Source organism: Odocoileus virginianus, chromosome 1, assembly GCF_023699985.2.
Source record: "Odocoileus virginianus isolate 20LAN1187 ecotype Illinois chromosome 1, Ovbor_1.2, whole genome shotgun sequence".
NCBI lineage: Eukaryota > Metazoa > Chordata > Mammalia > Artiodactyla > Cervidae > Odocoileus > Odocoileus virginianus.
This window is the reverse complement of record NC_069674.1, coordinates 70,876,340-70,902,462: the sequence shown is the minus strand read 5'-3', so window position 1 is coordinate 70,902,462 and position 26,123 is coordinate 70,876,340. Positions and strand designations below refer to the sequence as shown.

General features: G+C 39.5%; 1 protein-coding gene across 1 annotated transcript in view; it reads right to left on the bottom strand.

Moving 5' to 3' along the window:
• FBXL13 (F-box and leucine rich repeat protein 13) overlaps positions 1-26,123 on the bottom strand; it is a 220,506-nt gene that overhangs the window by 190,254 nt on the left and 4,129 nt on the right. Inside the window, exons 2-3 of the mRNA XM_070469733.1 lie at positions 12,559-12,662; positions 12,006-12,096 (exon numbers count right to left, since the gene is read on the bottom strand). Of these exons, the coding sequence (XP_070325834.1) occupies positions 12,006-12,096; positions 12,559-12,662 (195 nt within the window). The remainder of the gene's footprint in view (positions 1-12,005; positions 12,097-12,558; positions 12,663-26,123) is intronic.

Below are 26,123 nucleotides of genomic sequence, written 5' to 3'. Positions count from 1 at the left end.
AGTCTCCCAAATTTGCTGGCATATTGAGTGCAGCACCTTCACAGCATCATCTTTCAGGATTTGAAGTAGCTCAACTGGAATTCCATCACCTTCACTAGCTTTGTTCATAGTGATGCTTTCTAAGACCCACTTGACTTCACATTCCAGGATGTATGGATCTAGGTGAGTGATCGCACCATCACTGCGACAGACCGCACAGAAGCGTGGCTGTGAGGAACTACCCCTTGCCCAAGGCCAGGGGCGGTGGTCGAGAGGAGCTGTCAGGGGTGGCGGCCGAGAGGAGTTACCCCACGTCTGAGGAGCGGTGGCTGCGTGGGTGCAAGAGGACCAAGAGGAGCTACTCCACCATTCAAGGTCAGGAGAGGCAGCCATGAGGAGATACCCCCCAGTCCAAGGTAAGGAGGAGCCGTAAAGAGATACCCCACGTCCAAGGTAAGAGAAACCCAAGTAAGACAGTAGGTGTTGCAAGAGGACATCAGAGGGTAGATACACTGAAACCATAATCACAGAAAACTAGCCAATCTGATCACATGGACCACAACCTTGTCTAACTCAGTGAAATCAAGCCGTGCCACGTGGGGCCACCCAAGACGGACGGGTCCTGGTGGAGTGGTCTGACAGAATGTGGTCCACTGGAGAAGGGAATGGCAAACCACTTCAGTATTCTTGCCTTGAGAACCCCATGAACCGTATGAAAAGACTAAATGATAGGATACTGAAAGAGGAACCCCCCAGGTCGGTAGGTGCCCAATATGCTACTGGAGATCAATGGAGAAATAACTCCAGAAAGAATGAAGGGATGGAGCCAAAGCAAAAACAATACCCAGTTGTGGGTAGGACCAGTGATAGAAGCAAGGTCTGGTGCTATAAAGAGCAATATTGTATAGGAACCTGGAATGTTAGGTCCATGAATCAAGGCAGATTGGAAGTGGTCAAACAGGAGATGGCAAAAGTGAATGTCGACATTCTAGGAATCAGCAAACTAAAATGGACAGGAAAGGGTGAATTTAACTCAGATGACCATTATATCCACTACTGTGGGCAGGAATCCCTTAGAAGAAATGGAGTAGGCATCATGGTCAACAAAAGAGTCTGAAATGCAGTACTTGGATGCAATCTCAAAAATGATAGAATGATCTCTCTTCGTTTCCAAGGCAAACCATTCAGTATCACGGTAATCCAAGCCTATCACTGGTAACCCAACCAGTAATGCTGAAGAAGGTCAAGTTGAATGGTTCTATGAAGACCTACAAGACCTTTTAGAACTAACACCCAATAAAGATGTCCTTTTCATTACAGGGGACTGGAATGAAAAAGTAGGAAGTCAAGAAACACCTGAAGTAACAGGCAAATTTGGCCTTGGAGTACGGAGTGAAGCAGGGCAAAGGCTAATAGAGTTTTGCCAAGAGAATGCACTGGTCATAGCAAACACCCTCTTCCAACAACACAAGAGAAGACTCTACACATGGACATCACCAGATGGTCAACACCGAAATCAGATTGATTATATTCTTTGCAGTCAAAAATGGAGAAGCTCTATACAGTCAGCAAAACAAGACCAGGAGCTGACTGTGGCTCAGATCGTGAACTCCTTATTGCCAAATTCAGACTGAAATTAAAGAAAGAGAAAACCACTAGACCATTCAGGTATGACCTAAATCAAATCCCTTATGACTATACAGTGGAAGTGAGAAATAGATTTAAGGGACTAGATCTGATAGAGTGCTTGATGAACTATGGACGGGGATTCGTGACATTGTACAGGAGACAGGGATCAAGACCATCCCCATGGAAAAGAAATGCAAAAAGACAAAATGGTTGTCTGAGGAGGCCTTACAAATAGCTGTGAAAAGAAGAGACACCAAAAGCAAAGAAGAAAAAGAAAGCTACCCATTTGAATGCAGAGTTCCAAAGAATAGCAAAGAGAGATAAGAAAGCCTTCCTCAGTGATCAGTGCAAAGAAATAAAGGAAAACAACAGAATGGGAAAGACTAGAGATCTCTTCAAGAAAATTAGAGATACCAAGGGAACATTCCATGCAAAGATGTGTTCGATAAAGGACAGAAATGGTATGGACCGAACAGAAGCAGAAGATATTAAGAAGAGGTGGCAAGAATATACAGAACTGTACAAAAAAGATCTTTACAACCCAGAAAATCATGATGGTGTGATCACTCACCTAGAGCTAGATATCCTGGAATGTGAAGTCAAGTGGGCCTTAGAAAGCATCACTACGAACAAAGCAAGTGAAGATGATGGAATTCAGTTGAGTTACTCGCTAAGTCATGGCCAATTCTTTGCAACCTCATGGACTGCAGCATGCCAGGCTTCCCTATCCTTCACTATCTCCTGGAATTGCTCAGATTCATGTCCACTGAGTCAGTGATGCTATCTAACCATCTCATCTTCTGCTGGCCCCTTCTCCTGTTGCCTTCAATCTTTCCCAGCATCAGGGTCTTTTCCAGTGAGTCGGCTCTTTGCATCAGGTGACCGAAGTTTTGGAGCTTCAGCATGAGTCCTTCCAATGAATATTCAGGGTTGATTTCCTTTAGGATTGACTAGTCTGATCTCTTTGCAGTCCAAGGGACTATCATGGTCTTATCTATTGAGTGTAGAGATAAGTTTGGTTCAAATACATACCAACTTCCCAGAATTCAGAATTCTACTTTTCTAAGTCAAGCATTTTTCTCATTTGATCATTGCTGTAAATGCTTTGATAAGTTAATAGATACAGCATGCACATGTTGATCATGAAGTCAATTTTAGGCATATAAGAAAGGCCTGTGTGCCCCCTGATATTCTGCCTCATGTTCAATGACATTTGAAAATTCTTGCTTTTAGTGGGTATCACAAGTAAGTTGTCTGTGGTGAGGGGAGAACATAAGTTATTGAAGTCTTTCTTTACTAAATTCTGATCTTCATGGGGGAAAGGAATCCAGAGGAGTAAAATCAGAGTTTTGGGGTTGGTGCAGGGGGAGCTGCATGACATCTGTCTCAGCCCCATGGATTGTGGGTCTGAGCTTTATGGAGAAGAGACTACAGCAAAATCCAAAAACTTGCTCTTATGAGGTGCACAACACAAAATAAGGAAAGGCATTTCCCCCCACTTCTGTATACCACACACAGCACAGTGCCATCAAATTTCATGTGGCTTTAAATTTTGAAAGTTGGAAATCATGTGATATAAAAGTATTACCTACCAAAATCTTACATTATGCCAGGTTTTGAAATAATGCAGACCCTCAAAATAAAGTTTTATCAAGAAGCACTTTATTTCAAAACTGGTGGGAAAATGAGTGAAAGGTTTTAAGTCCTTGCTAGATGGTGGTAATATTGGAGCATGTAAATAAATGTGGCCTTAGTCTCAAAGGACAGGTTTGACTTACTAGACATCTTCAGAAAAGTTATAAAAGTTATCTCTTTTGAACAGTGTGATCACCAGCTATGGTTTGAGTAGAGCAAGGAATCCAGTGAAAGGAGTGCTATTTTGGCTTCATAAGGATTTGTGGTTAAAGGAGCCTGAAGCTCCACTTCAAGTTAGACACCAAAGCTCTTAGGAAGTCAAGAATAGCAGTACTATGACTCCACCTTTAGATGGTTTCACAGGTTTGGGACAGAAACAATCTTGGAATTCTTGAATTCACACAGAACAGCTTTGGGATTCCCAGGAGCAACTGATTGGAATTTTAAGGAAAAACCAACCTCTGTGTTACCCAGATAGGGGCTGGAAGCAGTGAAATTTGAGATATCAATACTGTTAGCAATGAGATGTTGAGCTTCCCTGGTGGCTTGGTGATGCAGGCATGGGTTTTATCCCTGGGTCAGGAAGATCCCCTGGAGAAGGAAATAGCAACCCACTTCAGTATTCTTGCCTGGTAAATCCCATAGACAGAGGAGTCTGGTGGGCTACAGTCCATGCCGTTGCAAAGAGTCAGACGTGTCTTAATGACTAAACAACAACATCAAATCAGTACTCTTACTTGTATCCCAGACTGCTGAGAGCTGGGGAAATTTTTTTTAATCAATTAATTAATTTTATGGGGAAATTTTGAAATAAATGAAAGGATAATGCAATGCCATTACAAATCATTAATTCTAGCTTACAAACATACCAAATTCTTGGCTGTTTAATATCAGCGGTGATTGGTCCTATTAATTTTAAACTTTGTAAGACACTTACTTTATTTGTATGTGTGCCCAGTCACTTCAGTCGTATCTGACTCTTTGTAACCCCATGCTCTGTAGCCTTCCAGGCTCCTCTGTCCATGGGACTCTCCAGGCAAGAATACTGGAGTGGGTTGCCATGCACTCCTCCAGGAGATCTTCCCAAACCAGGGATCGAACCCCTGTCTCTCATGTCTCCTGCATTGACAGGTAGGTTCTTTACCACTAGCAGCACACTAGGCTTCCCTATCCTTTGCTATCTCGCAGAGTTTGCTCAAGTTCATGTCCATTGAGTCAGTGATGCTGTCCCACCATCTTGCCTTCTTTTCTTTTTGCTTTCAGTCTTTCCCAGCATCAGGGTCTTTTCCAGTGAGTCAGTTCATCACCCCAGATGGCCAAAGTATTGGAGCTTCAGCGTCAGCATCAATCCTTCCAATGAATATTCAGGGTTGATTTCCTTTAGGAATGACTGGTTTGATTTCCTTGCAGTCCAGGACTCTTTAAGAGTCTTCTCTGGCACCACAGTTCGAAAGCATCAATTCTTCATTGCTCAGCTTTCTTTATGGTCCAACTCTCACATCGGTATGACTACTGGAAAAACCATGGCTTTGACTATATGGACTCTTCTCTTTCACCCTTATCAAGAGGTTCTTTAGTTCTCTTCACTTTCTGTTGTTAGAGTGGCATCATCTGCACATCTGGGGTGTTGATATTCCTCCCTGCTCTTGATTCCAGGTTGGGATTCATCCAGCCTGGCATGTCACATGGTTGAATTTTTATGTTCTCCAGAATTCATATGCTGAAACCTAATCCCCAATATAATGGATGGTATTTAGAAGTGGGGCTTTTGGGATATGATTAGGTCATAAGGGTGGGGCTCTCATGAATAAGAAGTGTGTCTTTAGAGAAGAGACCCCAGAAAGTTCAGTCTCCCCTTCTGCCATGTAAGATTATAACAGGAAGATGGCAGTATATCAACCAGGAAGCAGGCTCTCAAGACATCAAATCTACCAGTACCTTGATCTTGGACTTCCCGGCCTCCAGAACTGTTAGAAATAAATTTCTCTTGTTTATAACCACCCTGTCTGTGATATTTTCATTACAGCATCCTGAACAGACTAAGACAGGGTAGAGTGAATTAATTTAAATCCCTCCCAGTTCTAAAATATTTATTTTTCATAGGCTATAAAAGTTAATAGTAAAAACAATAATAGTAAAAAAGAAACCATGCCTTTAATGAAGAAGTGAGCAGGGTCTAACATAGGTATCATGGCATGACATAAAATGTTAGATTTCTCATGATGAGTAGTTTTATTTTTTGACCTCAGTATTATGGAAAGACTATTTAATGCTCAAGGGGCTTTTGTGCATGGAGGGAAACAGTGACTACTCTGTATTTCAGAGCTATGTTTCATAGACATATTTAATTCAGTACCACTTGGAAAAGCCCATTTTTGTTAAACATGTAAATATCTATTGCAAATTTTCTTAGGTAAACTCCTTGAATGGCATCATTGACTCAATGGGCATAGGTTTGAGTAGACTCCGGGAGTTGGAAATGGACAGGGAGGCCTGGCATGCTGTGGTTCATGGGGTTGCAAAGAGTCAGACATGACTGAGCGACTGAACTGAACTAAACTGAACTGAACTGAAACTCCTTGAAACAACTTAAATGAAATTAAAACCTTACAAAGATGTTCTTTAGAAGTCTCAAATGCCATACATAGCAGAAAAACATGTATTATGCCATATCATTAGCTACTATTACTTAACTTTACACTTAAACTTATCCTAAAGTAAACAGTATGAATCTAGTTTCATATCTTCATTTGTTGTTGTTGTTCAGTTGCTAAGTCATGTCCGACTCTTTGTGACCCAATGGACTGCAGCACGCCTGGCTTCCCTGTCCTTCACCATCTCCCTGAGTTTGCTCAAAGTCATGTCCATTGAGTCAGTGATGCCATCCAACCATCTCACCCCCCCGTCACCCCCTTCTCCTCTTGCCTTCAATCTTTCCCAGCATCAGGGTCTTTTACAATGAGTCGGTTGTTTGCATCAGGTGCCCAAAGTATTGGAGCTTCAGCACCAGTACTTCCAATGAATATTCAGGGTTGATTTCCTTTAGGATTGACTGGTTTGATCTCCTTGTAGTCCAGAGGACTCTCAAGAGTCCTCTCCAGCACCACAGTTTGAAAGAATCAATTCTTTGGTGCTCAGCCTTCTTTATGATCCAACTCTCACATCCATACATGACTACTGAAAAAACCATAGCTTTGAGTATGAGGACCTTTGTTGGCAAACTCATGTCTCTGCTTTTTAATACACTGTCTAGATTTGTCATAGCTATTCTTCTAAGGAGCAAGCATCTTTTAATTTCGTGGCTGCAGTCACTGTCCGCATTGATTTTGGAGCCCAAGAAATTGAAATCTGACTCGTTTCCACATTTTCCTTATCTATTTGCCATGAAGTGATAGGACCAGATGCCATGATCTTTGTTTTTTGAATGTTGAGTTTTAAGCCAGCTTTTTAACTCTCCTCTTTCACCTTTATCAATATGCTCTTTAGTTCCTCTTCACTTTCTGCTATTAAAGGGGCATCATCTCCATATCTTCATATGCATATCTGTATATCTTCATTATTTGTATTTTTTTTTATTTTTATTCCTTCCAGATTACAGTGACACTTATCTTAATGCCTGCTCAGGAAATAGTAATCCACCCACTCTCACAAGAAAATGAGTACTTTTGTAAACCAGCAAGGATATAGGATATGGTTATCTTGTTTGGGGAACAAGGTCTGTGTGCTTCTCCCAAAGTATTAAAACCCCAAATTTCCTTTTCATAGTTAAGCTTTGTTTGTTGTATCAGTAAGATTTTTTTTTAAGTCCATATCTTTCATTTAAAGTTTGGTAACAAAGTGCTCTCTCTGCAAGCAAGAATAGAAGGCTATATGCAGTCTGATACTTCGGTGTAAGAAGTAAAAGGGAAGGGGAATACAGTGTATTTGCTCACATTTTTTTTCAAAAATAACAATGGGGAGATACACTAAAAGCTACTAAAATTGGTTACCTAGAGAAATGGGTAGAATACAGTAGATAAAAAAGCTGGAAAGGAAGCAGTACTTCCCTGAATACTCCTCATTTTATTGCTTTGATTTTGCCATCATGTAATGTTAAAAATAATTGAAAAAGCATAATTATAGCAAAGAAAGAAAAGATGACCATCAACACAAATAATTATTATTTTAAATAACAAAAAAGTATTATTTTAATGAAAATACCAGGTAGGATATATACATCTTAAAAGCAAAAAGAACTGAGTAATTTTCTTAAACTGCTTTCCATAGTTCTATGGTTAGTAGTCCTTTTGTATAGTTATTTCAAAACCATTATATAGGTATTGTAGGATGAAACTAATAACCAATTAGTTAATGTCTGTAGGAATCAAGATTCATTAAAAGTGGGTCAAGCAGACCATGGGTGCCTCCTGATACAATGCACTGGAAGGAACCCAACATCTGCTTTGCAGTATTCTTGTTACCAGAGAACAAAAGGAAAAGCAATCCTGAATATCAAGTTTGTAGATCTACCTGCACACTTGCAGGAAATACAAGAAACAGAATAAATGAAAGGAATTAAAGGAAATGGAATGTGGGACCTTTTAAATGATAGGTGATCTGTTTTCTTCAATAAATTAGTGGCAAGGGAAAAAAAGAAGAAAGAATTATTGCAGATTACTAGAGATATTAGATATTAATTTGTAACAACCAAGTATAATATGTGGACCCTGTATGGATTTCAACTTAACAGAGCCATATGTAAAAAGGCATTTTTGAGGCAATTTGGAAAACCCAAATATGGACTGATTATGGAGTCTATATATATATATATCTGAATGTAGCCAGTACTAGATGATATTCAGGGGTTATTGCTCATTACATTGCGTTTCACAGACAATTGCACTGTGCTGTGTTCTCTGTCAGGGCTTTGCAGGTGGTGCAGTCGTAAAGAACCTGCTTGCCAATGCAGGAGATGTGGATTCCATCCCTGGGTAGGGAAGATCCCCTTGAGTTGTTGTTGTTGTTCAGTTGTTCAGTGGTGTCCCATCCGCTGGAGTAGGAAATGGCAATCCACTCTAGTATTCTTGCCTGTGAAATCCCAACGACAGAAGAGTCTGGTGGGCTCCAGCCCATTGGGTTGGACATGACTGAGTGACTGAGTACAATATTCTCTAAAAATGCCATTTCTTATTAAAGATGCACAGTGAAGTATTTACCAGTAATACAACTCCTGGGATTTACTTTCTAATACTCTAATACTCCTCTAGGAGAGGAGAATAATTAAGAAAATTGGCAAAATATTGATTATTGTTTAAGCTGAATGAGGGAGATTATTATATACTCTCACTTTTGAGTTATGTGTAAGTTTTTTTCTATGATAAAAATGTTTTAATGCTATAAATGCCTTTTCTTCTTGTAATTAGTAGGCCCATCTAGAGATTTCATTTCCTAAGAAATGAGAATCAAGTCTGTGAAGTTATTTTTCCTTCTTAACAATAGACAATTCTTTCATCTTGGAACACATAGTTAAACTGTGTATCTACTGTTATGAGAACAATTTGTCTTTTTATGATTGTTTGGCTTATGGTTTCTTGTATTCATTCTTCTCTTGATAAAGAACAACAAACAAATGTTTATTAGTAAAACGGGCATGTAAACAGGCTGTCCTTGCTGTGTAGGGCTGGGTAGTGTGAAGCCATGATAAATGACTACACCATAAAAAAGTGCTGAAACCGTGCAAAGCACTCTTAATTATCAACGAGGAAAATTGTGATTGTTTGTGGTCTGTAAAACATTTTTATCAAAACATTAAAATCTCTCTGACTAGCAGTTATAACTATAGGAAAGAAGAATGAAGAGGGAACAAAACTAATGTTTATTTGGTGTACTATAATTTAAAATGCCTTGGGATTGTTTAGTCGTTAAGTTGTGGCTGACTCTTTTGCGACCTCATGGACTGTAGCCTGCCAGGCTTCTCCGGCCATGGAATTTTCAGGCAAGAATACTGGAGTGGGTTGCCATTTCCTTCTCCAGGGGATCTTCCCAACCCAGGGATCAAACTTCAGTCTCCTGTATGCATCTTTTGCATTCCAGGCAGATTCATAACCACTGAGCCACCAGGGAAGAAATCATTGCATATGGTGACTACAGCCATGAAATTAAAAGATGCTTGCTCCTTGAAAAGAAACCTACAACAAACCTAGACAATGTGTTCAAAGGCAGAGACATCATTTTACTAACAAAGGTCTGTGTAGTCAAAGCTCTGCTTTTTCCAGTAGTCACGTAAGGATGTGTGAGTTAGACCATAAAGAAGGCTGAGCACCAAAGAATTGATGCTTGTGAATTGTGGGACTGGAGAAGACTGTTGAGAGTCCCTTGGGCTGCAAGGAGATCAAACCAGTCAATCCTAAAGGAAACCAACCCTGAATATTCATTGGAAGGACTGATGCTGAAGCTGAAGCTCCAATACTTTGGCCACCTGGTGTGAAGAGACAATTCGTTGGAAAAGACCCTGATGCTGGGAAAGATTGGAGGCAAAAGGAGAAGAGGATGGTGGAGGATGAGATGGTTAATAGTATCACCAACTCAAGGGACATAAATCTGAGCAAACTCCAGGAGATAGTGAAGTAGAAGAGAGCCTGGTATGCTACAGTCCATGGGGTTGCAAAGAGTCAAACACAATTTAGCAACTGAACAACAAAACAGATTTACGGTTTGCAAAGTTACATCTAGTTTCTGTTTTTTCTGACTTATGAAGTGGGCATTCTTTCTATGCCTTGGTAATTGTCATATCCCATGCTAAATCTGGATCCGCTGCTAATATTTTGTACTTTTAATGTCATGAAATATCTCTGAGAATTTCAAGTGAAACTTAAGATTTGAAGTAGCTACAGTGTGTCTTAGAATTCTGTGCAAACTTTTAAAGATTCTCTATAGGCTTCTAGCTAGACATTGGACACAATCTGATTATGTTTTATGAGGTCAGTTTCAAAATATTGACAGTGTTTACCCTTCTAGATCAGTGGTTTTTAATAATTTTAGTATCTTACAGCAGTGGTTTTCAAGCTTTTTTCATGTGACATTATTCTCAATGCAGGACTATCTAGAGGATAAGGGGTAAGGAGGAAAGGACCAAGAATGCCATCCCCTGGATCTTCCCTCTCCAGCTCCTGAGGTTGCCCCAAAACACCTCCAAGAACACACTTTGCAGATGTCTGTACTCCATAGTGGATCAAAATCCTATGCTTGATAAAGTCATTGAGACTCACATATCATGATGCAGATCATCTATGATCAAACAAATGGGTTCTTCCTAGTGTATTGGTGCCTCAGAATCATCCCAGGCTTGACAGAAATATCCCATCCCTCTATTTCGTCTCTCTGTTGCAGACACTGGTTAGGATCCAATGTTACTCTCTACCCATCCTTCTTCTTCTTTTTTTTTTAAACAAGTTTTTAAATTTATTTCTTTTCCCTGGTGGCTCAGTGGTAAAGAATACACCCGCAATGTAGGAGATGCAAGAGACACGGGTTCAATCCCTGGGTGGGGAAGATCCTCTAGGGAAGGGAATGGCAACCCACTCCAGTATTCTTGCCTGGAGAATTCCATGGACAGAGGAGCCTGGCAGGCTACAGTCCATGATGCAAGGAGTTGGACACGACTGAGGAACAAACACTTTGTTTTTGGCTGTGCTGGGTCTTTGCTGCTCGGGCGTTTCTCTAGTTGCAGTGAGCAGGGGCTACTCTGCATTGCACAGGCTTCTTGCAGCAGTGGCTTCTTTTGTTGCGGAGCACAGGCTCGAGGGCGCTGAGCTTCAAGAGTTGCAGCACGTGGGCTCCATAGTTGTGGTTCCCCAGCTCTAGAGCACAGGCTCAGTAGTGGTGGCCAATGGGCTGCATCGCTCTGAGGCATGTGGGATCTTCCTGGATCAGGGATCACACTTGAGTCTCTTGCGTTGGTGGGCAGATTCTTTACCACTGAGCCAACAGGGAAGCCCCTCCACCCATCCTTCTAAATGACTCTTCATTTCATTCCTGGCGCTCAGCACTCGCTGTGACCATAACTTTGATTCCACTTTTCAATGCCTGGCTTCACCAGCAACTAGCCCTGCCCATGCTCACCGAGACACTGGTGAGGGATCTAGAGATATCACACATCTAATTCATGTTGCTGTTTCTCTCCCTGCATGCCTTTTGTTATTTTAGCTTCTCTCAGTTACACAATCCGTTCTAAAAGTCTCCATATCCTACAGTACTTCCTTGCCCTCTTTACAGGGTCAAAACCAACTGTTGGAGCTGGTTGTTCCTCTCATTAAGTTGGTCTCGCTTTTAAGTTAGGTCTTATTAATGTTTCAGCTATATCTTTGTAGCATAATTCCTGGACAGACAGCAAAGAAAATGGAGGGGGATGGAATACAGAGGAAGTAGATTAGAACGGAAAGAAACTTCTCCTTTAAAGCTTTCCATAATGCTATTTTTTTTCCATTGTAAAGATGCAAGAGAGGGGCAGAAGGAAAAAGGGGGATTTTAATGGGAAGATTTTATCAGAAAGATGAATAATAACTGCCTATCCAAATGCTTCTTGGAAATTTGGGGAGGTTACTATGAGTGTTGCTTTGTGTGTGTGTCTGTATATATGTATGAAATGTTCCTTCATTTTCCTAAGTGTCCTCAATTTCAGAAACAATTTGACCTCATACCTCTCATGAAATCTAAAATCTATTTGAGAGCTCCCATCCAAACTTAAGACATATAATGTAGAATGTTTGGTGAATAATACTTACCAGCTGATCATCCAGTCCAAAAAGTTGTTCCAGGTAAGTTTGAGACAGTCTCCGAATTTTTGGTTTCATTAATGGATCAACGCACATATCCCTTTAATAAAATCATAAGATGTAGTAAAAAAAATCATTTCATTTCATAATTGTTAATTCCATAATTAAATCTGTGATTTTAAAGAGTGGAGGGGAAGGGAAGGAAAAACAGTTCCCCTTGGGAGAAACATGTCAGAATCACCTGGAGAACTTTTTCAAATTACTCCCCCTCACAATTCTGCTGAGCTCCCCAAGAAGGGATGCCTCTGTCCTCATCCTCAAGTTGAAATAAACTGCCCTATGAGCACACATTCTTGATAACAGTGTGCTATGTTTCTGATTTAGGAACCAGTGGAGAAATTATTACTTTTGAAGTTTAGGGGACTTAAAAGCCCATGCAAAGATTCTTTAATAATCTTAAGATTGAAAACATTCATTTGCAACATGTCTTTGGATACTATACAATGAGTGTTTTATCTTCAAAATAAAATATCTCCCTACCATTAATCAAAACATTACTCACCAGAGTAGAGTTTCAAGACCGTTTTCCATTATTCCAATGATCATTTCCTCTAAATACCTCAGAGGATCCTCAGGACATGTAACAAGTAGACCACATAACAGAGCCTGGGGAAATGAAGTAGAATCAGTGTGTCCGGATATGCATGTTCTTCCTAAGCAACAGATAGACTTTCTGTTCAGTCAATTACAAAGTCAAATAATGTGACAGTTTTGTAAGTAAATGTGCCTGATCAATACCCCCTCTATATTTATTCAGTGCTACCAAATGACCAGAACAAAATGCAGTTTACCTTTACTCTTTAAAAAAATACATCGTAAATGGCGACAGAGTCATTGCACAGAATTTTGCATTACTTGAGAAGTACTTTACAGTCCAGTTTAAAGTTCTACCAACTTTAAATATGAGGAACCCTTTTTATTGACGTATAGTGGATTTACAATGTTATGTTAGTTTCTGGTGTACAGAAAAATGCTATGTATGTGTATATATATACATATGCTGTGCGATGCTTAGTCGCTCAGTCATGTCCAGCTCTTTGCAACCCCATGGACTGTAGCCCACCAGGCTTCTCTGTCCATGGGGATTCTCCAGGCACGAATACTGGAGTGGGTTGCCATGCCCTCCTCCAGGCAATCTTCCCAACCCAGGGATCGAACACTGGTCTCCCACGTTGCAGGCAGACACACACACACACACACACACACACACACACACATATGTATATGGGCTTCCCCGGTGACTCAGTGGTAAAGAAACCACCTGCAATGCTGTAGATGCAGGAGACATCATGAGTTCAGTCCCTGGGTGGGGAAAATCTCCTGGAGGAGGGCATGGTAACCCACTCCAGTATTTTTGTCTGGAGAATCCCATGGACAGAAGAGCCTGGCAGCCTACAGTCTATAGGGTCGCACAGAGTTAGACATGACTGAAATGACTTAGCAATCACACATGCATATATCCATATATATATAATTTTTCATTATGGATGATTATAGGATATTGAGTATAATTCCTTGTGCTGTACATTAGGACCTTGTTGTTTATCCACATTATATATAGTAGTTTGTATCTGATAATCCCAAACTCCTAATTTGTCTCTCTCCACTTTTCCTTTTTCCTGTGGTAACTGTTTTCTATGCCTGTGAGTCTGTTTCTACTTTGTAAATAAGTTCATTTGTATCACATTTTAGATTTCACATGTAAGTGATACCATATGGCATTTGTATTTCTCTTTCTGGTTTACTTCAGTTAGTATGATAATATCCAGGTCCATCCATGTTGCTGCAAATGGCATTATTTCCTTCTTTTTTATGACCAAGTAGCTTTCCATTGGTTGTATATACTGCATTTTCCTTATCCATTTATCTGTTGGTGGACACTGGGGCTCCTTCCATGTCTTGGCTATGAGGAACTCCTTTTTAAAGTCAAAAATTCCTCAGACTCAACCATGAAAATGACTGAGAAAATTCAACATCAAAATCAAAATCTACTGTGAATTCAAAAATTCTTTTAAAAATGCTTTCAAATTTTATCATTCACAATATTTGCAGGGTTATATTTGAAAAACTGTAGCACAGTTCATATACTTGAAAAACAAATGACTTATTGGATTATATCTAAGATACTCCTTAAGGCACATATATGGAACATCAGAAAGCTGCTGCCATCTTATTTTCTTCTATGAATTCCTCCCCAAAGAAGAAACTTCTTATTTAAGTATTGGTGAGACATATACTGAATATCTCTCCATTTGAGACAGAGGAAAAGGATTTGCAGCACCCATCTCACAGAAACTACCTGGAATCCTTAGACATTTCTCTTTGCCTCTAGGTTCACTGGTGGGTCTCCTGGGTGTGTGTGTGTGTCTGTGTGTGTGTGTATAGTGACGGAGGCACTCCCTTTGGCCCCTATTCCACATAAGACCTGCTCTTGCTGGATTTTTTCTTGCTCTTATCTCTTATGAACAAAATAATTCCACCTTCCAGTCATGCAGAGTTCTTCCCACCTCCATGGGCCAAGTCAACAGATGCAGGCCTGGGGTCCTGTATTAATTAGATCCTTCAAATAAGAAGAGGATCATCTCTCTTGATTGAACCCACACAACACATTTTCCTCCTTTCAGTAACTCCATGTCCCTCTCTTAATGCGCAGCCTGCAAGTTGGGAACCTAGCCTTTAGGACTGTGGTAAGACCTCCATGTCTCTCCCTCCTCACCTCTGCCTTCTGACCTAGTCCCACCCCAGGTGCTTACAGTGAACACAGCCATCTGCAGACTAATTTCCTTCTCCCTCAAACCTTAAGAATATTGTGACAGAGGAGATCAGTATTTTCACCAAAGTTGGCAAGCTGGAAGGCAACCTAGCCTTCTATTGAAGTTGTTACCTGGAGGCTAGACTTCAGAGCCTGGCAGGCTACAGTCCATGAGGTTGCAAAAGAATCAGACACGACTTAGCAACTAAACAACAATAAGAGGAATTCAGCCAGCTCCCTAAATAGCCCTGATGAAAAGCCCATCTGCATTCTAGCACTTCTGTGCCTTGATCACTAGAGTACTAAGCTCCTCCACTCCCTGCTCCACATCCTCCCCTTCATCCTGGTCTGGTACCCAGAGGACATCTGTATCAGCATAACCTGGGAAGTGACCCAGTCTCAGAGGATGAGACATAGGAACCTGCATTTTGATTAGTTCCCCAGGTGATTCTTATCACACTAAAGTCTAAGAACTAGTGCCTTACTGGAGATCACCTTTAAAATAAATTATTAAGGAAACTGGCATCTGATTAATGAATATGAGAAGTTGCTTATTTCTTTATATTTCCAAGCTCCACAGATCAGAAAACTACTTCTCCTGAAAAATTATCCTGCAGAAATCAAATCAAGTTGAAAGGGTAAGTCTCTGGATTGCTAGTAAAGTCATGTAGAACTAACATACTTCAAGTGTTTACTTTTTACATAAGAAATCTCATTGTTCATAGTTTCCCATTGGGCAAAATAAAAATCTGAGGTTTGACATATTAATGTGTGAATAGTGCATAGCTTCATATAAATAAGAAAGTGTATTTCTTATGCTTATCTGTTAGTAAATCAACAGATTTTTTTTTCTGCTCCGTGAAAATAAAAACTGTAAAACCATTAACTTGGTTTTTATAAGCAGAGACAAAATATGCAAACATGCCCACAAGATGAATTTTCAGAGTCTGATTCTGAAAAACAGTGAGTAGGGCTTTATTATTGCTAGTCTTCTTAGTAAAAACGTACATGGTCAAGGACAAAAGAACACCATGACTTAGTTGTACTCTTCAGGTTTATACATTCACAAAGCAATTGTGCAGCCCCCCACTTTCTTTTGGCTCTGCTTCCCTAATCTCGGTCCAGAATATTTCCCAGATATTCTGAAAAATGTCTGGGTATTGAGGACAAATGGGAGTTTATCCAGGACAATTGTTTCTACTCCTTTGCACTACTACCCATCTTTCAAGAAGCAAGATAATGCAATGAATGGAGTCCACTGGAGTCCAACTCTGACATCGTAATTTTCTAGTATGTAACTTCTGACAAGTTACTTCTCTTGTTCTTCTGTTTCCTTAACTATACATGGGATAATAAAAGAATGTATGTTATAGGGCTATCCTGATAATTAAATGAATTCATGTATGTAAAGAACTTTAACTTGTTTCGTAGCACAAAATAAGTACTCAATAGATAAAAATGATAGTAAGCCATCATCATTTTTAAACCATTTCACTGCTAATTATCACTTCCATTAGAGAAAAAAGATTGGACAAAGAGAAAAGAAATTTTAAAACATTCCCTCATACCATTCAAAGGCCAGTGTAATGACAGAGGTAGAGAGACTGACTTTATACCAAGTCTACTAGAAGAAATTAAGACCAATGCATTTGGTGGGAAATGGTTAGGAGAGAGAAATTTATAGAACAATAATTTAAACAGCAAGATAGTAACTGTCTATTAGAACTAATGGGTAGATGTAAGACACTTGAGAGAACAAATCTTGTTTATCTTTTCAGATACTCAGATAAACATAGTAAAAAAAACCGCTAAGGGCCTAAGTAGCAATATAAAAGATAATTTCTTCTTGAGAAGAAAATGACTGCCAAATGCTTGTGGGACACTCAGAAGTTGGAGAAACTTTCAAGTGGTAAGGAAACGGTAAGAGTCTTTCTCTTGGCAAGAGCAGAGCCTCAGGAGCACAGACCAGTTTGGCTGGAGGGAAGGATAAATGTGAGAGATGAAGAGTCACTCTGTGAAGACACTAGAATTCCATCCTGGGACCCAGGACTGGTTCCTCCTCTGCACCCATTAGGTTATTCACGATCAAACCCATGCAAGATCATTCATGTGGCCAAAGTCACAGATGGCCATATGTCAGAGAGTCACAGTTCAGTGTGTTTCTAAAATCTCTCTAGGGATGACCTTGACTTTTAGCGGGTACATTCTTACTTCTGGATTTCACAGATGAGGCAAAGAAGGGCCAAGTGATTCACTGAGCCAGCATATTTTTAAACTACAAATCCAGGACTCCTCCCTTGTGCATACTATGCACTGAAACAAAATTGTGTTGCGTGTGTATCTTCCTCCAGAACTTGAGGATTTTTTTTCACATTATCTATCCAAAAAAATTTTATTCATATGCAAATGCAAAAACACATTCTTCTTTCAAATAGGTCATAATCAACATATAGTTTACACCTTGTTGCTGTTTTTTTTTTCTTTCTTTTTTTCAGATGAGATTGCTTTTAAAATTGCAATGTCAGCATCACATACAGAAACCCCTTTACTTAGGAAGTGGCCTAAGCTCCTAAGCCCTGTTCAAAGTCCCTTCTACCTCCCTACGCTCCAACCTCCAAAACAAGTCCAAAGTGGCATCTCAGAAATGTTCACCATCCCCATCTGTGGTAGAGATGGTGTTGGCATGTGTTTCCATGGATGTCACAGTTAAAAATGTGAAAGTAAAGGGAGTTCTGTGTCTTGTGGACATTTAAGTAGAGGGTGCCAAATTTTTATTTTAGATACTCTATAGCTAAAAACATATTGAAGATTATTGAAAGGGACCAACTGGCTTTAACCGTTAAGGAGGGACCCCAGGGACAGGAAGATGCCTCTCGAGGTCAGAGCTTGAGGAGTTTTAAGGCAGACTGGACTGGTGAGGAGACACAGTCTGTATAAGGTGAGAGCAAGACACTGGATCCCAGGCCCAACAGGATTGTTCGTGGCCCAGTGGGGTGGTGGTTATGAGCCAGGTAATCCCTAGTTGAGTAGGTGAATTGTTACTAGAGAAATAGTAGGTCATATGCTTTTTGGTTAAGTGTCCCACGGATTTGTTTCTGAACTGCATCTATGAATTGGTGGGCTGGGCTCAGCAAGCACAACTGCCCCCAGGAGAAGCCATGACCTTCTAGCTCCAAAGTCTAGCAAGATGACTTAGTGTAACCAGTTCCTTCTCTTCTGCATAAGCCTGTAGTCTCTTGCTCACATATTTGGTAATTCCTGATTCTTACAACTGTGGCAAGTATTTGCAGCAATTAATCTAAAAAAAAAATTCTGATAGTAGAATCTATGTGATTTAGAAAGAAATGTATTTTTAAAATACAGGTTGGAAACTTAATCATGAGAGAAACACAAAGTATAAAAACTGCATAAAAATTCTTAAAAAGTTATTTATTTCTAAAAATGGAAAATTTTGCATAAAAACCGTGATTTGTAATTTAAACATGCCCTCTGCTGGGCAGATCTAGTTTTGCAAATTCCTTTAATCTTTGTTATATGTTAAACCGAAACCTGAGCTAATACTTTTTCACTCTCAGATGTAGTACAGAGACGTATGTAGCCGTTCAATAGTTTTGTAGACACTATACCCTTAATATCTTGCCCGTCTTTAGTCCTTATGGGGCAGGGCTTGTAGACGGTGTACTGACTTCTGCCTAGTTTTCTGTAGAAAACTGAGGGAGAAACAGATTTCTACATACTTTTGATGACCTACTTTTGATAGTCTACCAACAGGGCTTCATTGTATGGACTCCTAGTTTGGTGATAGCTTTTTAAAATACAAATATCTTTTGAAAGGAATGTCTCCAAGGAAGGAGATTTCAACAGTGGTAGGATGTGTATTTCAGAGTTCTCAGAGAGAAAGAAATGATGAATATAGTGAGAGTGAAGAATTAGAAGGCAATGTTCAGTTTCCCTACAATTATATTAAGGTGCAGGCTCTCAGTGTTGACATGTATGCAATTTTTTTTAAGTTTTGAATTTCTAAAGTATACTTTTGCCAAATCTTAGAATAATATATAGAAAGTAAATATTTTATTGTCCAAATCCCCAAATCTTTGATCATTTAGTTCATTTATTTCAAATCTAAAAGTAAAGTTAAAAAATATTTGGCTCCAAGGTCTGAAAAAGGTCGCTATATTTATTTCTGCTGTATAAACAAATACATCTAGGTTGCATGAAAGCTGTGCTAGATGCTAATGGTCTATAAGGGAAAACACTAGCTTGCTGCAACACAGAAGATATGAACCATGAAGGAAGAGATTATTTCCTGCTGTTGATCACAGTGGTTTCAAATTTAGTTTTTAAATCAGAAAGAAAAAAATCTTTTAAAGAATCTAAACTAATGAGAATCCCAAAATATAATCCAGATGAAAGCAGAGTTGCTCTTGGATGTTTCTGGATGGGTATAAATGGAAAAAGCAAAACTCTTTTTTAACCTCTAGAGCATACCTCACAGGAATTCTTAGAACTAGGATTCTGCTAAAACAACAACAACAACAAAAAAAACTTTTGGAAATCTATCACTGTGCAATCAGCCACACACAGGCCTACCTGGAACTACAGAGAGAGGGTTTTATGAAAGTGCCATCGTAAGCTGAAACAGAGGCTAGCCCATCTAGGGAAGAGGGTGTCCAGGAGACCCCAGCTGGCCAGAGGAAAAGGATTCGCATCCCAAGAAGACCAGACAAAGGCCTGCGAACTGGCCAGCCTTCCTGACCTCCTGACTTCCTTAGATGAAAAGCCAGCACTTCCCAGCAATTAGTGTTTTTATGTTTCCTATGCTTTCTCTGTATGTTTTTCTGATTCTCCACCCATAAAATTCACTTGATAATAGTATGGGAAAGCAAAAAAAAGGAAGCACATTTTCCTACACAAAAGCCTGTTTTCATTATTTTGTTTTAATATAGGAACTCTTTCTGATTATAAAAATAGTATATATTAGATGTAATTTGGAAAATTGAAAAATACAAAGAAAATAAAAATCAACCATCATCCCGACAACCAGAAATAACCTCTAATAAAAATTTTAATTTTAGTCTTTCCTTAATACATATATTTTTTTTTACAAAATTAAAATTAGAATCATAATATATATAATTTATTTCTCCCTTTTTTTCTTAATTCCTGTCAATCCCTATCAAGCTACCAATGGTATTTTTCACAGAACTAGAACAAATAATTTCACTATTTGTATGGAAATACAAAAAACCTCGAATAGCCAAAGTAACCTTGAGAAAGAAGAATGGAACTGGAGGAATCAACCTGCCTGACTTCAGACTATACTCCAAAGCCACAGTCATCAAGACAGTATGGTACTGGCACAAAGACAGAAATATAGATCAATGGAACAGAATAGAAAGCCCAGAGATAAATCCACGAACCTATGGTCACCTTATCGTCGACAAAGGAGGCAAGGATATACAATGGAAAAAAGACAACCTCTTTAACAAGTAGTGCTGGGAAAACTGGTCAACCACCTGTAAAAGAATGAAACTAGAACACTTTCTAACACCATACACAAAAAATAAACTCAAAATGGATTGAAGATCTAAATGTAAGACCAGAAACTATAAAACTCCTAGAGGAGAACATAGGCAAAACACACTCCGACATAAATCACAGCAGGATCCTCTATGACCCACATCCCAGAATTTTAGAAACAAAAGCAAAAATAAACAAATGGGACCTAATGAAACTTAAAAGCTTTTGCACAACAAAGGAAACTATAAGCAAGGTGAAAAGACAGCCCTCAGATTGGGAGAAAATAGCGAATGAAGCAACAGACAAAGGATTAATCTCAAAAATATACAAGCAACTCCTCCAGCTCAACTCCAGAAAAATAAATGACACAATAAAAAAATGGGCCAAAGAACTAAACAGACATTTCTCCAAGGAAGACATACAGATGGCTAACAAACACTTGAAAAGATGCTCAACATCACTCATTATCAGAGAAATGCAAATCAAAACCACAATGAGGTACCATTACACACCAGTCAGGATGGCTGCTATCCAAAAGTCTACAAGCAATAAATGCTGGAGAGGGTGTGGAGAAAAGGGAACCCTCTTACACTGTTGGTGGGAATGCAAATTAGTACAGCCACTATGGAAAACAGTGTGGAGATTTCTTAAAAAGCTGGAAATAGAACTGCCATATGACCCAGCAATCCCACTTCTGGGCATACACACCAAGGAAACCAGATCTGAAAGAGACACGTGCACCCCAATATTCATCGCAGCACTGTTTATAATAGCCAGGACATGGAAGCAACCTAGATGCCCATCAGCAGATGAATGGATGAGGAAGCTGTGGTACATATACACCATGGAATATTACTCAGCCATTGAAAAGAATTCATTTGAATCAGTTCTAATGAGATGGATGAAACTGGAGCCCATTATACAGAGTGAAGTAAGCCAGAAAGATAAAGACCATTGCAGTATACTAACACATATATATGGAATTTAGAAAGATGGTAATGATAACCCTATATGCAAAATAGAAAAAGAGACACAGATGTATAGAACAGACTTGTGGACTCTGTGGGAGAAGGCGAGGGTGGGATGTTTCAAGAGAACAGCATCGAAACATGTATATTATCTAGGGTGAAACAGATCACCAGCCCAGGTTGGATGCATGAGACAAGTGCTCGGGCCTGGTGCACTGGGAAGACCCAGAGGGATTGGGTGGAGAGGGAGGTGGGAGGGGGGGACCGGGATGGGGAATACATGTAAATCCATGGCTAATTCATTTCGATGTATGACAAAAACCACTGCAATGTTGTAAAGTAATTAGCCTCCAACTAATAAAAATAAATGGAAAAAAAAATTTAATTTTAGTCTTTCCTTAATACATATATTTTTTTTACAAAATTAAAATTAGGATCATAATATATATAATTTATTTCTCCCTTTTTTTCTTAATTCCTGGCTAGTTATTATATTGTGAGCATTTTTCCATGCCACCAAAAATTCTTCAAGACATCATGTATTGAGATTGGTTGATAATCTATTGCATAAAAAGTATACCATAAATGTTAAAAAATTTCAAAATGATTGGACATTTATTTTTTTCCCATTATTAAAAATTATATGATATACATATTAATTTTCACTGCAAATGATAATGTACATATCTTCACTCTATATAAAATATAGAATCAAACTGTATATTTTTTAAGCTCTTCATACATTTCTCAAAATTGCTTTTCTAAGAAGATATTATCAGTTTATACTTTCATTAGTAGCCAGTGGAAGTGTCCATTTCACCTTGCCAACTCTGAGAATCAAAACATTTTAGTTTGTTGATTTGAGGGAAAGACACATTTTATCTATATTTCATTTTTGTCAGTGGAGTGAGTTTTCTTACATTTCCCAACTGCTGTAGACTGAATCATGTCACCGAAAAATTCATATATTGAAACTCTAATCCTCAATGTAATGGTATTTGGAGACTGGGCCTTTGGGAGATAATAAGGTTTAGATGAGGTCATGAGGATAGGATCCTTGCAATGGGATTAGCACCCTCATATAAAGAGATACCAGAGAATTTGCTCTTTCTCTGCCCAGTGAGGACATGGTGAGAAGGCAGCCATCTGCAGGCTAGGAGGGGAACCATCACCAGAACTCAGCCACGTTGGCACCATGATCATAGACTTTCAACCTTCAGAACTGAGAAAACAATTTTTTGTTATTTAAGCCACCGAGTGTATGACATTTTAGCAGCCCAAGACAACTAAGACACTAGCCACCCATGATTTTCTATACGTTTGATATGTCCTTCATTTAGATAGTGATGCAAGATACAATAGTAACCAAAGAGAGAATCCCAAAGGGATAGTAAAATTCAGAAAGATAGCAGGACCACTTGTTGAATCCCTATTCATATCCGCAGAAGTCTTGCCTGGAGTCTTTCTCAGCTAAGGGTTTAAAGGCATTTGAGGTTTAAGACAAGCCATGGCAACATTTAGCCCATGACTTATTCTCTGTTTTAGTCCATTTGGAATCTTAGAACACCATAGACTGGATGACTAATAAGCAACAGAAACATATTTCTCACAATTTTAGAGACTGGGAAATCCAGAATCAAAGTGCAGGAAGATTCTGTGTCTGGTGAGCAGTACTTCATAGACGGCCATCTTCTGACAGTGCCCTCATGTGACAGAAGGATGAATGGAACTCTCTGGAGTCTTCATTATAAGGACTCATACCATCCATGAGGGCTCCACCCTCATGATCTAATCACCTCCCAAAGGCCACACCTCCTAATACCATCACACTGGAGATTGGGTTTTAACATATGAATTTTGGGGAGAAGCATTCAATCTACAGAATGTTCATATCACTTTGTTCATTTCCACAATAAACACTAATCATTATGATTCCTGAAGATTTGAAAATAGGTATGTATTTGCTTTGGTGCGTGTGAGAACAACTGTCCCATCTATGACACATTGCAGGTGACCAACCTGACTAGACAGCCACTTCACCTTCCCTGTGCTTCTCAGACTCTTGCTAAAGTTCCAGAAACTGGGTGCCCATGAAAACAACAACCTTCTCAGAGACACAATGATCACGTCTGGGTCAAAGGTAATTTTCTCTGGCTTATTAAATATGTTAATACAGTCTCAAATTGCACTGTCTAATGTTGCTGCTGCTGCTAAGTCGCTTCAGTCGTGTCCGACTCTGTGCGACCCCATAGACGGCAGCCCACCAGGCTCCCCCATCCCTGGGATTCTCCAGGCAAGAACACTGGAGTGGGTTGCCGTTTCCTTCTCCAATGTGTAAAAGTGAAAAGTGAAAGTGAAGTTGCTCAGTCGTGTCTGACTCTTAGCGACCCCATGAACCGCAGCCTACCATGCTCCTCCATCCATGGGATTTTCCAGGCAAGAGTACTGGAGTGGGGTGCCATTGCCTTCTCCACTGTGTAATGTGGCAGCTACTAATTTCATGTTGCTACTGAGTCAGACACAACTAAGCGACTGAACAATTGAGCACTTCAGATGTGGCTTGTCCAAACTGACATGTGCTGCAAGTATAAAGTACACACATTGTTTTGAAGACAATATGATTTTATATTGAGTCAGTATGAGTCCATATTGAAATGATTATGTTCTGGATAGATTGGTTTGTAGAGAATCTAATGTCACCTATTTCTTTTACTTTAATGTGTCTGTAGGACACCAAAATGGATAAATGCACAGGGTATTAAGGAGAAACTTTGAACTAGAGACAGCTTCAGAGTCATAGCTGCAAGTGGTTGAAGCTGTTGAGTTGTTTTCTACCAGCACAGGATAGATGCCCAGCAAATGTTTGCTGATGAAAAATGGTCTAAGGTACTCTTCTTAGCTGTCCACTCTTGCCATCCTGTCCAAGAAAAAAAAAAGATCCTAATCTGTTGTTTAAAAAAAAAAAAAGGAACCTGACTAACTTGAATTGAACATAAAATCCAGCAGTCTTTAAGCTGGTGTGCAAATCTCTAGAAGCCCACAAAGGCTTTCCAAGGGGTATGTGAGGGTGAATAGTATAAAGGACTCTCCAGTCTCCAGATCCTCACCTTCTCCATATATTCTTTCCTGAACTTAACTTGCCTCAGGACACATTTTGTGGTTTTCTTTTCCCATTCTTTCCTTTCACAATCGCTTTCTCCTACTCTACAAAGTGAGGGCCTGTCTCTCATTCATCTGGAATCTGACTACAAATAAAACTGAGTCAAAGAGATTTAGAAACTTGCTCAGACTTACACAGTAATTGGCAACACCAAGAGTCAAACGTAGGCAATCTCATAATAAAATATTAATATAATTCCCTTACATTGCTTCAGACACTTTAGGCTTCAATTATAAATGTCAACTAAACATGGAGTTTATTGGTCCTACACTAGAAATTCTAAAGGTAGATCCTGCTGTAGAGTGAATTTAATCCGGTGACTTACTGACGTCAGGAGAGAACTGATTTCTTTCCATTTTCCCACTCTACCTTCCTTCACCCTAAAACCATCTTCCCACGTGGACACAAGAGGATTGGCGATGGCTCCCAGGGCTACATACTTCCGCACAAACATCCAGAGATGCTACATCTCTGTCCCAGCATTCCAACCAGCAACCTGACCTAAAATGGTTTAGATCACATCTTGCCCTCCTCCATGATCCTTGCTACCACCTGCCGTGGTCACAAACATTATGACCAGGGGAACTTGAATGTGCTAGTTACCATAAGTCAATCGGGGTCCAACCCCAGAGATAAGGGTAATCAGCTTCCCTGAAGCACCCAGGCTATGTGGGGAAGAGGTAGTTATGGAATAAGAATGTAAGAAATAATAGGAAGAGGGAAGTAGATGTTGTGTAGGCAGCTTGTTAGTGTCCAGTATACATCTGCACCTGAGGAACATAGAAAAGAAAGGAGAAGGGATATTTACAGAAGGGTTGAGACCCACTTGCTGGGTGATAGTAAACGATATCTTTGTTCAGATAATACTTTGAGATCCAACTTGATCCCAGATTCTTCTTGTATGAACAAGCTGGGTTTATCTGATTATATTTCCCAAAATGGCCATTACAATATCTCCCATCCCATGAGCTCTTTTTGGATTGTGACTTTGACACACTTCCCATTAATAAGTGGGGTCTATGTTCCCTCCTCTTGAATCAAGGTGAAAATAATGTTATGTTGACTTCCATGCCAAGGTCATAAATGATGATATAACTTCTACTTAGTTCTCTCTGGGGACATTTGCTTTCAGAACTGAGCCTCCATACTCTGAGGAAGTCCAAGCAGCCCATGGAGAGGCACATGGAGGAACCAAGCCTCCTGGTTCACAGACCTAACCTAACTTCCAGCCAACCTCTGGCACCAACTTGCCGGGTATGTGAATGAACCATCTTAAAAGTGGATCTTTAACACCCTGCTGATCCACCCTAGATGGTATCACATGGAGCAGGGACAAGCTTTCCCTAAAGATCCTTGCAAGAATTTCAGATTTTTAAGCAAACTAAACCAAACGCTTCATGTTCTTTAAGGCCACGAAATTTTGTTGTTGTGTTACACAGCAATGAATAACTGATACAGAAAACAAATGATAAATGACTGTATAGCCAGATCAAGATTGTCATTCCATCCATCCCTAGCTACATACATTAAGATAGAAAACACGCAGCCATGACTATCTTTTAACACTTTATTATGTAAAATTTCAAACATATATAAACAATGAACCCCTATGTGCCCATCACCGAGTTTCAACAGTTGTCACCATTCTGTGATTTGTGTGATTCTTT